This window comes from Notolepis coatsorum (assembly GCF_963971535.1).
Source record: "Notolepis coatsorum genome assembly, contig: SCAFFOLD_1837, whole genome shotgun sequence".
NCBI classification, from domain to species: Eukaryota; Metazoa; Chordata; class Actinopteri; order Aulopiformes; family Paralepididae; genus Notolepis; species Notolepis coatsorum.
This window is the reverse complement of record NW_028173204.1, coordinates 2070-17725: the sequence shown is the minus strand read 5'-3', so window position 1 is coordinate 17725 and position 15656 is coordinate 2070. Positions and strand designations below refer to the sequence as shown.

General features: G+C 42.7%; 1 protein-coding gene across 1 annotated transcript in view; it reads right to left on the bottom strand.

Annotated features, from left to right (window-relative positions):
* The window catches only part of ush1c (Usher syndrome 1C), a gene marked incomplete at both ends in the record, with an annotated part of 32893 nt that extends 17504 nt beyond the window's left edge, over positions 1 to 15389 (bottom strand). The window contains 3 exons of the mRNA XM_084338842.1: positions 957 to 1095; positions 8341 to 8484; positions 15283 to 15389. Coding sequence (XP_084194968.1) covers positions 957 to 1095; positions 8341 to 8484; positions 15283 to 15389 — 390 coding nt within the window. The remainder of the gene's footprint in view (positions 1 to 956; positions 1096 to 8340; positions 8485 to 15282) is intronic.
* Between the last annotated feature and the right edge of the window lie 267 nt (positions 15390 to 15656).

Genomic DNA, 15656 nt, shown 5'->3' with positions numbered 1-15656 from the left:
GGATGCTCAATGAACAATAACACTATGTAACAACCATCAAATGCACTCACAGCACACACATCCACACGCACACACTCACTTTAAACAAACAACTCACTGCAGCACCCACTTTACACACTTTAGAACACCTAAACACACTTTATATTTATTGGTAAAGAATTTGCACTACAACCCATACCTCATTACACCTTACTGTAAATTGTACCTAAATTGTACCTCATCCCACTTCTGCTTTGCACTATATAGTATATTGTATATTAGTATATTGTATAGTATATTGTATGGTAACTCAGTTACTTCTACTCTGCATTGAACATTGTACATACTGAACACTTGTGTCTACGTACGTGACTTCTATTTTTTACTTGCTATACTTATTTTATTTTATACTTATCTATTTTGTCTAGCACAGTCTCTGGAGCGTAACAGTAAGAAGCATTTTGTATAAAAGTATTCTGTACTTCTGTATGACAACTAATAAAGAAACTTGAAAGTTGACAACGTTTCCGCTGAGGGTACCATACTGGAATCACGGATTGTGTCTTTAATGTCCATCTGGCCAATGAGTGGACAGTCAGTCATTGACAGAAATTCAAAGTGCCTTCTCACTTTTAGAAAGCTTAGTACTTTACTCCCTCTAGTGGACATTACTGTCTCTTCAGACTGTCCCTTTAATGGCGACAAAGGGTTAATTGTGTGACGTGACTGATCTCATACACACAGTGTCATTCGTGAAATCACCACATTTCTACAATGCAATTACCGGCATGAATATCTGTAATACTTTGAATGAATGAAATGATGAGAAATCCATTGTTGTGCAATTTGTGACACGTTCATTCGTGAAGAACACATTTCCCTTTCACACATGCACAAACACACATACACACACACACGTACACAAACAGACACACACGCACGCGCACGCACACACACACACACACACACACACACACCTGAAGGCCGACATTCCCGGCCTGTCCATCCTTGATGATCTGTGAGATGAAGAGGCCGCTGCAGAACTCCAGGCCCCCTCTGACACTCAGACCCAGGCCCTCGGGGTGAGTCCGGTCCAAACGCACCTCCTTCAGCTTCCTGCAGGGCCAGGAGGAGAACCAGGAACCAGGAGCAGGACCAGGAACCAGGAGCAGGGCCAGGACCAAGAGCAGGAGCAGAACCAGGGACCAGGAGCAGAACCAGGAACCAGGAGCAGGGCCAGGAACCAGGAGCAGGGCCAGGACCAAGAGCAGGAGCAGAACCAGGGACCAGGAGCAGAACCAGGAACCAGGAACCAGGAGCAGGGCCAGGAACCAGGAGCCGGGCCAGGACCAGGAACCAGGAGCAGAACCAGGGCCAGGAACCAGGAGCAGGACCAGGACCAAGACCAGGACCAAGACCAGGACCGAGGGGAAGGCAGGGTGGAGCAGAGTAAGCGAAGGGCGGACGGAGGAAAAGAGAAAAGAAAAGAGGGGGAAAGTATGTGTGACGAGTCTGACGACCCTCCCCCACATTGTGTTGGCTTCCTCTGCTCTAGCTGGCAGAGCATTGATTGATTGATTGATTGATTGATTGATTGAAAACTTTATTAACAGATTGCAGAATGGGTACAATACGCACAATTGTTAAGGGGATGCAGACCAGAGAAAGACTTTCGTCTTGTTTACATCAGGGTCCAACAATAACATATATGACATACATGACATACAGATAGACAGTACTGCTACATCTATACATTTATGACATACCAGATTTACAAATACAGTACTGTTTGTGATACAAAAAGAGTCTAAAAAAGAGAGTATATACATTTGACGTAGAAACTGTACATTGGAGGTGGTTGGGTGGGTGGGGTGGGGGGGGGGGGGGGGTTGGGTAGGCGGGGGGTTCGGGGGGAACTGTACAACTGTACAAGCAAAACTGTACATTGGAATATCGACGAAACCATACTTGGTTCCAAGAAGAGGGTCTCGTGTATTATTGGGTTAGGACATTTACTGTACATTGGAGGGGGTTGGGTTGCGTGTATGCCTTCTACGACGGAACTGCGTTTCGCGCTCTGATTGGCCAGGTCATGTGACATGTGCGCCAATCGTGGGACAGCAAGTTCTGCGCCTATTTCCGGGTCTAACAGCCTGCAAATTACCTGGTGTTCTATCGCCATGCTCTAAGACAAACTCTAACCTTAACCAACTTCGAAAGAGTGCCTAAGCTTAACCGTCGGAATCAGGGCAGGCGTTCTATCTACTACTAGTAACTACTACTACTACCTAGAGGCAAATCTTTCCTGTGACAAAATGGCATCCAATGTAATAAAAAAAAGTCAACCAACGAACTAGATTCTTGTACCGGATCTACAGCTGCCGCGATTACCGCATTACCGCGGTATCGCTGTTACATCACGCCCACCGCAAGAGTAGGCTGAATACCGAGTCACTGCTGTTTTTTTTTTTATAATAATAAAGTACCCTTCTCTCGTTGGGCTTGTGGCTCTGCAGATATACCCTACTCCTCTATCGAGGTTCCAAGCGACCCTATTGGGTACCAGAAAAGTCATGTGAAACATTGCAGACCACTGATTGGTCAGAAGAGAGACGCGTCACACGTTGGATCGTCTTGCAGTGCTTTTACTTCCTGAATCTCAGCCATTGATCAGAGCTCACAGTCACAACACGGCTAATATACGTTAGCTCCCACCGGAGACCGGAGTGGATTACCGACGTACCGTCGCTCCTCAGGGAACGAGGCATAATGATTTTACTGCAACGAAATGTTATAATAAAAGCCCTTCGTTCTATACACTTGTCTGATTGAAAACTTTATTAACAGACCGCAGAATGGGTACAACTCTGCACGCTCTGAGCAAAGAAAGGAACTGAGATATGAATTGAGTAACGCTTGCCTTGCTATAGTCCGGTAAATACGAACGTGTAACTATATAACGTAATGCCACAAAACGAATGCCTTTGTAATCATAAGTAGTAACGTTATAATAATAAGAAGAAGAAAGGGTCGGGGGGTAACCGGCGGGCGCGCCGCTACCACCCCTGCCCGCGACACAGAGGGGATACTTCGAATCCGTGTTTCACTTTTAACGAATGCGTGCTTGCCGAATCCCAAGCAATATTCAACTTTTTTTTTGTGTGTGTGTGTGTGCGGTAATAACCGCAGCGGTAGGAAATATTTCGCAAATTTGTGCGGTAAGGAAAACATCAATACCGCGGCAGCTCCCTGCCCGGATCTCCTCTCTGGTAAACAAGAATACCCTGAAGAAATTACAAACATCACAAAACAAACTGGTCAGACTACTGCTTGACCTGACTCCTAGAACCCACCTTACCCCTGCCCATTTTGACAACCTAGGATGGCTTAGAGTAGACGACAGAGTACAGCAACTTGCAATGGGCCTGGTCTACAAGATACACTACACGACTAAGGTACCCATGTACATGTCAAAATACTTCCCAAAGGTCAGTGAATACCACGACCACAACACCAGAGGGAGCTCCACAAATTAAGTTAAACCCAGATTCGGCTCAAACAAGGGACTAAACACATTTCGCAATTATGCCACATCAATGTGGAATGCCCTACCCACAGCTGTAAAGGAATGTAAATCACTACCCACTTTCAAAACCACTCTCAAAGAGCACCTACGGGAGACTGCAATTCGAAACTGGCCCCTGTAAATGTCCTAACCCAACCCCCTCCAATGTACTGTAAATGTCCTAACCCAATAATACACGAGACCCTCTTCTTGGGACCAAGTAAGGTTTTGTCGATAATCCAATGTACAGTTACACTTTCTCAAATAAAACCCTCCTCAAGTCGATATACAAGGGGCAGTGAAAACAAAATGATATTCATCCTCCACCACTCCTAGATCACAGAGAACACACAGCCGCTCCTCCTCAGGTTTACCCTGGAATCTACCCACTTCCACAGCCAATGGCAGGGTGCCAGACCTCAACTGGGCACACAGAGACCTCCGTCCTCTCTTTAAGTTTAACATTACATAAGGTTCAGTAAAATACTCATCTTTAATTTCAACATATTTTCTAAGTTTTGGTTTCTTCCATATCTTATTCCACTTATCCTGATGAATTGTTGATACTTTTGGTTTGATTATATTAACCTTACACTGTGGATTATTCATAAAGATCATACTTAAATCAGCAGAAGAAAAACTACACTACTACTACTACTACTACTACTGCTGCTGCTACTGCTACTGCTAGCCTATTACTACTACTATTACTACTATTACTATTACTACTACTATTACTACTACTACTACTACTACTACTGCTACTACTACTACTACTACTACTACTACTACTACTGCTACTACTACTACTACTACTACTACTACTACTACTACTACTACTACTACTACTACTACTACTACTACTATACTACTACTAGCCTATTACTACTACTATTACTACTATTACTACTACTACTACTGCTGCTACTACTACTACTACTAGCCTATTACTACTACTGTTACTACTACTACTACTACTACTACTACTACTACTACTATTACTACTATTACTACTACTTCTGCTACTACTGCTACTACTACTGCTACTACTACTAGCCTATTACTACTACTATGATATGATGATATGATATGATACATTTATTTTTATCACATGGCGTTTTAACATTCGCCAAAATGCTTGATTGTGATTGGTCAATAGTGCTCCGTTGCCCCTAGCAGCGGTAAATTATTTCTCAATCATTCACCGCTGCTAGGGGCAACGCGCAATAATGACCGCTGCTAGGGGCAACAGAGCGCTATTGACCAATCACAATCAAGCATTTTGATCGCAGTCACGAAAGCTAAGCTTTACCATTATGCACAGCTGCACTGCATCAGGTGCAATCAAGTCCACACACCTGCCGGCGATGACAGAGGAGCAACAGAACAACTGCGTCTGCATTTGATCTCGTCTTGTCGATGGTGTAAAATGAATTACGTATATTGTTAGTAAGTTAGCCCTGTAATAAGCGGCGCCTCTGTGTTCCAGAACGCAGTCTCGGTCAATTATTTTGCGACAATGACCTCGTAGCTATACATTATCCCTTACATATTGCGCCCCTCAACCAATAGTTACATCGGCCAGGGGTGCATCCCGGGAGAGAAAAAGAAACAAAAAAGACAGGAACAATACGAAAAACAGAAAAAAATACAGGCAGTCCAACCAAGCAGATAGAGAACAGACAGACATACTGTAATACACCACACATACAACAATACAAAAAACTAGCTCATGGATTGTTTATGGCGAAAAGGTGTGTTATTATACTACTACTACTATTACTACTACTACTATTACTACTACTACTACTACCACTAGGCTTTTACTACTACTACTACAGTGGAGGTTATTCCATGACAACACGTGAAACACAAATTCACTCATAATTCATCATTATTATTAATTTACACATATATATATATATATATATATATATATATATATATATATATATATATATATATATATATATATATTTTTTTTTTTTTTTTTTTTCTTTTTTTTTTTTTTCAAATATGGCCAAAAGTGACAGCTCTGAGCTCTCTGATCAGGCCTGCACTGCAGTCAGTAATGGCTAGCTGTCAATCACTCTGGTGCAACTTTCCCTGCACGGGCTGACCGGGATAATATAATAGCCAATCAAAATAGGCTATTAACATCATCTAAGCCCGGTCCGTGCATCTAAGCTCTTGCCATTGAATGGGGGATTGAATCTTCTTCTTTCGTGTAACGATTGAATGATTGACAGCCTTGAACTCCAATCAGAGAATGCCTGGCAATGCCAGTTCGTACCTGCGCAGTTGCAGCTGGACTGGCGTCAGTGTTCTAAGGAAGGAAGCTGCAATATTCAATGGAAGATGAGATCGGTCACTGCTTTGGCTGTTGTGTGGTGAGTGCATTTAAAATATATATATTTTACAGTGATTATGAATTCATTGGCCCGCTGTGGCCTTGCGTGTGTAATAATAAGGTAGCCCAAGGACCACATGAATCGCGGCAAGCCTTGCTTGCGTTTCTAATCAAATATTAATATCGCCGCGGGGAGGGGGGGGGGCATAATCCCACGGGACAATGGGATTGACCGATATGTTTACCAATATTCCAATGTACAGTTTTGCTGTACCATTGACTCAGAATGGTCTGTTTTATTGAAATCGTCACAGCAGTATAGTTTGCTTATACTTCAGAAGTATGATATTTAAACATGGTCCCCAAAATGAATGGAAGCGAATGAGGAGCCTGACACCTGGGAAGAATGGGGGTGTTGCAGCGTTGGGGATGTTTAAAAAATATAATTTAATATATAATATAATATGATAATTTTGTGCTTCACCAAGAAATTTGGTCAGCAGCCGCCACTGTACTATTACTACTAACCCACTACAATTACTGCTGCTACTACTACTACTACTACTACTACTACTACTACTACTACTACTTCTACTACTACTACTACTACTACTACTACTACTACTACTACTACTACTACTAACCCACTACAATTACTGCTACTACTACTACTACTACTACTACTACTACTACTACTACTACTACTACTATTACTACTACTACTACTACTAACCCACTACAATTACTGCTACTACTACTACTACGTAGTACTACTACGCAGGGTTCGAAATTAACGGGGGCTCGGGGCAAAATGCCCTTGAAAATGGACAAAATGCCCCCGAATATCAGTTAAGGGGGGCAGAAAATGCCCCCGACAGTTTACTAATTATATATATAATTATATATATGATCTACAGTGCGAGCATTTCCCTTGTATTTGGCCCTAATAATATGTGTGTGTGCGCCACCCGGAAAAATCATTTACTCGAGACGAGTGACGATTACAAAACAGCTCCGCTGTTATAATAGTCCCACATTACACAAAGCGCATAAACGTCCAATCACAGTAGCGCCCGAAAACAAAGTCACGGTACCGGCTTAGGCAAGTTATACATTCAGAATCAGACAACGCAAAAAAATCAGCCAGCCATGAAGCCCATTCATTTTTATTTTGAGCAAAAGAGAGACGAGGAGAAAGAGAGGAATCCGGCTGACATGGCTTTTGAAGTGATATTCGCACGTGTTTTTGCGGGTCCAGTCCCCACGGTATGTTGACAGAATTCGCAAAACACCTTATCGACTGAAGCATAAAAGTCATTAGGATACTGCTCTGCTCTGAATTTAGGGCTTAGTGGGGAATTTCTTCCGACGTTAACGTTAACGACGCACCGAAGCAGCTAGACCATTTCTCCGTGTTGTGTGTAACACGCAGCGGTCCCCGCCTCCTCCCTCCTTGCAACAAACGTTCCACCCAAAAACGGAATTTCTATTTCATAATGAATTAAATAATTGTATAAAGAATTTTCAATGTTCTGTCATCTAATAATATATTCCATTACCTTTCCTATCTGTATCAAAGTCAAAATGTTGGTATCATAACAACACTACAACATACAAAAGCAGCTTGACAACCGATATCCTTTGCGTTTGATTGATTGAAAACTTTATTAACAGATTGCAGAATGGGTACAATACAGTACAGCTCAATACACACAAGTTAAGGGGATGCAGACCAGAGAAAGACTTTCGTCTTGTTTACATCAGGGTCCCCCATTTTCAATTCATAGTGTGCACACGCACAGTATAATAATGCATGAGATAAATAGTTAATAAACTCTGTGTTACTTGAACAATTTTCACTGTGCTCCTAAATTTCTTTGTGTGCTCCTAAATTTTTATTTAGATTTTATTTATTAACATTTTATTTAGGAGCACATGTGCTCCTTGGGAAAAAGGTTAGCGTAGAGCCCTATATATGGAGACATTAACATTACATTATCAAACATAGGGACGAAGACTGTAAAAAAAAGTGTCAACAATGTTTTATAATCCTTATGTTAATTTTCATCATAAAAATTCAGTGCCCCCGAAATACAAAAAAAAGCCCCCGAAAATCAATTAAGGGGGGCAAAAAAAGCCCTTGAAAAAAAATGTTAATTTCTAACCCTGCTACTACTACTACTACTACTACTACTACTACTACTACTACTACTACTACTACTACTACTACTACTACTACTACTACTACTACTACTACTACTACTAACCCACTACAATTACTGCTACTACTACTACTACTACTACTACTACTACGTAGTACTACTACTACTACTACTACTACTACTACTACTACTACTACTACTACTACTACTACTACTACTACTACTACTGCTATTACTACTACTATTACTACTATTACTACTACTACTGCTACTATTGTGCTTACCGTGATCTCTTGGGAGTGAGGAGGTCGTACTCTACTTGGTGTTTGAGTGGGATCAGCGGTCGGATGGCGTCAAACAGAGGCAAGCGGTTTGGGTCGTTGATCACGTGCTTCAGGTCCCCGACCAGCACCGGCAGGTCCATGGCCCTGTGAGGAGAGAGAGAGAGAGTGGTGTTCAGAGCAGGAGGACTGATCTGGAGTCAGCTGGCCCTGTGAGGAGAGAGAGAGAGAGTGGTGTTCAGAGCAGGAGGACTGATCTGGAGTCAGCTGGACCTGTGAGGAGAGAGAGTGAGAGAGTGGTGTTCAGAGCAGGAGGACTGATCTGGAGTCAGCTGGACCTGAGAGGAGAGAGAGTGAGAGAGTGGTGTTCAGAGCAGGAGGACTGATCTGGAGTCAGCTGGACCTGAGAGGGAGAGAGAGAGAGTGGTGTTCAGAGGGCTGAGCCCGAACGTTCGGACCTTCGTTCGTTACGTTGGCATTCGATATATATATATATATATATTTTTTTTTTTTGTAATGCGTCTATTCATTCTGTAAAACCAATTGGGGAGAGAGAGAGAGAGAGATGTTTGAAAGCTTGAGGACTGATCTGGATTCACACAGGATTGTGGGCTATCATTGTTAAAAATAGTATGTAAAAAAAATTATATGTACAACATTTTTTATTTGTTTTCTTTAATAATAATAATAATAATAATAATAATAATAATAATAATAATAATAATAATAATAATAATAATAATAATAATAATAATAATAATAATAATAATAATAATAATAATAATAATAATAATAATAATAATAATAATAATAATAATAATAATAATAATAATAATAATAATAATAATAAATAATAATAATAATAATAAAATAATAATAATAATAATAATAATAATAATACACTTTATTTGTATAGCACCTTTCATACAGAAACTGCAGCTCAAAGTGCTTCACAACAGAAAAAAGACAGGCATAAAATTAGCACATAAAGTGCAGACATATTCAATTCAATCAATTCAATCAATTATCTTTAATGACCACCCAGCCAGCTGGTTGGTCACTTATCGCTTACAATACGTACATACTACATGCAGTTAAATACATAAATACATAATTACAAGACCACAATATCAAAGTTCACAGTTTATGTCCATGTCCATAGCAACAGAGGTAGGGGGGGGGGGTGCTACAGGGAGTTCAGTGTCCGTATGGCAGTGGGGAAGAAGCTGTTTTTAAAGCGGGATGTTTTGGTGGTCAGGGATCTGGAGCGCCTCCCGGAGGGCAGCAGCTGGAAGATGTGGTGTTCTGGGTGAGTGGGGTCAGAGATAATGTTTCTAGCTCTTCTTATTGTGCTTTGGCGGTGGAGTGATTCAAGAGATGGGAGGGGGGTGCAGATTATTTTGGAGGATTTATTGATTATTCTTTGGAGTTTGTTTTTGGAGTGAGTGTCCAGACTGCTGTACCAAACTGTTATGGAGAAGGTGAGGATGCTTTGAATGATGGCCTGGTAGAAACGGAGCAGGAGATGTTTTCTGACTCTGTATTTTTTGAGCTGGCGGAGGAGGAAGAGTCTTTGATTGGCTTTTTTGTGGATGTGGTTTGTGTTGGTTTTCCATTTGAGCTTATTGCTTATGTGGGTGCCGAGAAATTTGAAGAAGTCTGTGGTGATTATGGGTTTGCCGGAGATGGATATGGGGGTTTTGGGGTTTGGCTGGCGTCTGAAGTCGATGATGAGTTCTTGGGTTTTTGATGAGTTGAGGAGGAGGTTATTGTCTGTGCACCAGGTGATTGTGTGGTTGATCTGTGTACGGTATTCTGTTTCATTATTGTCTGTGATGAGGCCTATAAGGGTTGTGTCGTCTGCATATTTGTATATTTTGACGGAGTTGTGGAGGGATATGAGCAGGTTGGTGTATAGGGAGAAAAGCCAGGGTGAAAGGACGCAGCCTTGGGGGGCTCCTGTGCTGAGATATAGAGGGTGGGATGTGATGTTGTTTATTTTGACCTTCTGTTGTCTGTTGGAGAGGAAGCTGTGGATCCAGTGACAGATGCAGGGGTCAATGTTCATGTCCAGTAGTTTATTGATGAGTTTGGCTGGGATGATTGTGTTGAATGCGGAACTGAAGTCCATGGCCAGAATGCGGGCGTAGGAGTTGCGGGATCCCAGGTGTTGCAGCAGGTGATGAGTGGCTGTGTTGACTGTGTCTTCCACAGACCTGTTGGTTCTGTAGGCAAATTGATGTGGGTCCATGAGGGGGGTGGTGCTGGTGTTGAGGTGGGTGAGAATGATGCGTTCAAATGATTTCATTACTACGGATGTGAGGGCAATTGGTCTGTAGTCGTTGAGGCAGGAGATATTGTTGGATTTTGGCACAGGGATGATGGTGGACTGTTTGAGACACTGGGGGACGGAACAATTACGGAGGGAGGTGTTAAAAATGTTGGTGAAGAAGATGGGGGCCAGTTCTGCAGCACAGTGATGGAGGACAGATGGGCTGATGTTATCTGGGCCTGCTGCTTTATTTTTCTTTAGCTTCTTGAAGGTGGTCCTCACCTCTTCCTCCTGGATGTGGAAGGGGGGAGGTGGCAGGAAGGGATGTAACATTTACATTAGGATCTAACATCCCAACAGGCCACCTTGTTTATGGTTTGATTCAGTTTTAAATAGACAATAATAAAAAGAGTAAGATCAAATAGACAAAGTAAAATAATAGTGCAATGGTGCAGTGCAATAAAATAGTAGAATAGATCAAATCATTTTTTATTCTACTGTGTGTTGAAGTCACACGCCAACAGGCTGTACTGTGTGTTGAAGTCACACGCCAACAGGCTGTACTGTGTGTTGAAGTCACACGCCAACAGGCTTTACTGTGTGTTGAAGTCACACGCCAACAGGCTTTACTGTGTGTTGAAGTCACACGCCAACAGGCTATACTGTGTGTTGAAGTCACACGCCAACAGGCTATACTGTGTGTTGAAGTCACACGCCAACAGGCTATACTGTGTGTTGAAGTCACACGCCAACAGGCTTTACTGTGTGTTGAAGTCACACGCCAACAGGCTTTACTGTGTGTTGAAGTCACACGCCAACAGGCTTTACTGTGTGTTGAAGTCACACGCCAACAGAAACAATGACAAAAGACACGAGACTCTCCCCTGTCATTCTTTCTTATACACAATACGAGCGTTTAGAGGACATGAATATCCTGCTTGTACAGTAAACTAATATACTGTAGTCATCTGACCACATCCAGTATCCATTACCAAGAGAGCAACAGGAAGCCAGTAGCCTACAGCATTCGGCTCCATAATCATTAATTCATTCATTCATTCAATCATCCTCAAAAATTAAACCTCATTTTCAATGACGTCAAGCATACAAACTAAGGCTATCAATGGATTAAAATATTTAATCTGATTAATCGCATGATTGTCCATAGTTAACTTGCGATTAATGGCAAATTAAAACATTAGGAACTTGTTACATTCACCCACACAAGGGCTGAGGACTCACACCCCCCGCCCCCCCCCCCTCTCTCTCACACACACACTCTCCCAGATCTCTTTCTCTCTTGCCCCTTCCTCATCTCTCTCACCCCCCCCCCTCTCTCTCTCTCTCTCTCTCTCTCTCTCTCACACACACACACACACACTTTGAGTCAGAAACAAACATAGTATCAATGAGAGTATCAATAATACACCTGAGTGAAGTCTAGTTTTTTTTTACGTTAATCTTGCGCAAAAAAATAGTATTAGTGGTGTTAAAAGAATTGTGCGTTAACGCGTTAACTTTGACAGCCTTAATACGAACATAATAATGACATGATTGTGAATGTAATGATGAATATGAATGATGAATAATACAATATACAATAAGTGCAATCATAATAAAAGATGTGTACAATCTGTCATAATCACGGCGAGAGCCTTCCTCACCCCTCCTCCTTCCACACCACCATCACGGCGGAAGCCTTCCTCACCCCCCTCATCCTTCCACACCCTTATATGGGCAGCATCCGACCCCAGGATTCCCACGCTGCCAGAGGGACATCAATCAACGCGGCTGTGAGGGATGCCCTCGTCGACGAACTCCTACTTCAGCCCACGGATCCTGCTCTACCCTCGTCGCAGTGTTAACCTAACTACCTAGACCGTACGACGTCGCACCCTAGCCTTGGTACTCTGTCCTTGTTTCATACCTTGTCCTAATCTTTGCTCTCCCTGTGCCCAGGACCACCGCTCCCGAAGACACCACCCGCCTGGACGCTCCTGCGCAGCACGAGGAGTGCACCCGCTCGTTGTCTACTTGCACATTCATGTACCTGTTGCACATTCATCATCATTAGGTGGCTTCTTCGTTCCGAAGGTTGCCTATCACTCTCCAACCCATTCTGTCCCCACTTCTTCTCTCCAACTCCGTGACTCCGCCTCTCACTCCACTCCAATCACAGACGTTGTCTACCCAGCCTCTTCTTGGTCTTCCACTTCCTCTCTTTCCATCCACCTTCCCCATCACCACCTTCTTGAACATCTCCCCGCTGGATCCTCTCAGAACATGCCCGCACAACTCCATCTTTCTCTTTTTCAACCTCTCCAGCAGCTGTCCTCCTTGCATATCCGCTCTTCTCAGTACCTCCTCATTCTTGATATTATCCTTCCATGTTATCTTCAGCATCTTCCTCAGTGTCCACATCATCCTCTTTGCCTCTTCATTCAGCGTCCATGCTTCTGCTCCGTATAAAAAGACTGACATAACATACGTTTCCAAAATCCTGGTCTTCGTTTTCCAACTTATGTTTCTTCTCAATAATTCTTTATGGTTCCAGAATGCGCCCTTTGCAATTCCGGTTCTTCTCTTAATGTCCATGTTAGCTCTACCACCTTCACTGATCCAGCTTCCAAGGTACATGTACTCCTTCACTTGTTCAAGTTTTTCTCCATCCACCTGTATTTTACAAACAGTTCCTGGTGTTTTTTCAATGATCATTACTTTAGTTTTCTTTGTGTTTAGCGACATTCCATAGTTTTTGCATTCGACATTCAGCTTATTCATCATGTCCTGTAGATCTTCTTGACAGTTACAGACTATAGCAGTGTCATCCGCGTATCTTATATTGGTGATGTTCTCTTCGCCAAGTTTTACTCCTTTCCCTCCTCTCAGACCTTTTTTCATCAGTGATTCACTGTACATATTAAAGAGTACAGGGGACAAGATGCATCCTTGTCTTACACCCTTCTCCACCGGGAAGTCTCTCATTCCTGTACCTGTAAACCTGTCTGCTTGGGGGGTAAACATTAAAACCAACCTAAAACGCTCCATTCTCTCTCCTCCTGTGTTCTGCTATTGGACTCCGCCAACCCCTGCCCTAACACACAATCAATTAAAACAATTACAAATGATGGTGGAATGGTTGGTGATCAAGGATCTAAAACGGACCAAAAAAAGGATACCAACGTATTGAGCCTTTAGCGTTTGTTGTGTGACGTTCCACGTGTCCAGGGAGCACAGAAGCTAAACGCTAAGACTTATAATATCAAATCTGTCCACCTGGCCCCGTTCTATGAATAATTAACAAGCGTCATTTCAGTCGTGGCCAAGCGTGAAGAGAGAAAAGGATCTTTTGTGAGTCCGAAGCGTGGTGGAAACTCATCAGCATGCTTCTTAACCAATAGGCGTGGAGCGCGGTGGAAACTCATCAGCGGATTAACCAATCAGGGTTCAGGGGTTCTGACCGCAGACAAAGCTGGAAACCTAGAGCCGAGGACCCCATTATCCACCTCCTCTAAGCTCCTCACGTCACGTTATTATTATTACCGGAGGTCTCGAGCGTCCCATCACACGCCTCCACACACACACACACGCAGAGGAATCACAGGTGTGGAAACAAACACTGATTATCCGTTAGGAAGAACAGGAGGACATGCCGGCGGTCACACGATACAGATAATGAGGAGTCATCACGGCCTTGTTGTTGCGTCGGCAACGCCGTCGTCCGGACAAAACGTGTCGCACTTCAGTGAAGCAAGCGCTGCCGCCTGCATTTTCTTTGCGCGCACGCGAAGAAATATATATACATTTTTATATATTTATATTTACCGCTCTACTGGAACTTTACACTTGAACTATTCATCACCAATTTTTTCCATTTAACACCAAAGGATGACCATCATTGTGCATTGCGAATTTGCATCAAAATGCAAAGCAAACAGAGTGATGCACAAAATAACTTGAAAGAAAATAATAATTTAAAACGATGAATAATTTGTGCATGAAATAATAATACAAGTTAGGAACTTGTTACATTCACCCACACAAGGGCTGAGGACTCACCCCCCCCCCCCCCCCCCCTCTCTCTCTCGTCTCTCTCTCTTCTCTCTCTCTCTCTCTCTGAGAGTATCGAACCTACCCTGGGTAAATAAAGGTAAAGAAATTTAAATTAAATTAAAAAAACAGCCCGTTAATCTCGTGTAATATAAAAATAATTTTGCGTTAATAACGTGACCACTTTGACAGCCTTAATATATATATATAATATATATATATATATATATATATATATATATATATATATATATATATATGTCATTAGAGCTTCGTAGTACAAATAGGCCATTGTTTTCACACACAAAGAATCGGAAATAGAATTGAATCGTGGCCAAAAAAAACGAATAAAAATGTTTAGCAAATCTGAAAATGTGTGTATCGTTACACCCCTAGAACGACTTAATGTGTTTATTGTCTTCTCTCTTCACACACACACGCACACACTCGCACACGCACACACACACGCGCGCGCACACACACACACACACGCACGCACACACACACACACACGCACACACACACACACACGCACACACACACACCATAGCCCAGATAATAGCTGCATCATAACAAGTATAGAAGAGGGTTACTTAAAGGAGGGGTCGGTTGCCACTACTCACTTGTGATACATACGCAGCACATCGTAGAGGTAGTCCTTCTCCGCTTCATTATCGATCAGCAGCTCCACCTGCAGCGAGACAGACAAACATCTGGCCTCACTTCCGTCCTGACAGGAGACACCACACCGTCCACTGCTTCTCCCCCCCACACCGCCCATCCGACACACACGCATCTCCTCCTGTATGAACGAGTGTGTCTCTGCGTCTCTGTGTGGGAGTGTGTGTGTGTGTGTGTGTGTGTGTGTGTGTGTGTGTGTGTGTGTGTGTGTGTGTGTGTGTGTGTGTGTGTGTGTGTGTGTGTGTGTGTGTGTGTGTGTGTGTGTGTGGACAAGAGTGTGTGTGAGAGAGAGAAAGAGTGTGTGCGTGAGAGAGAG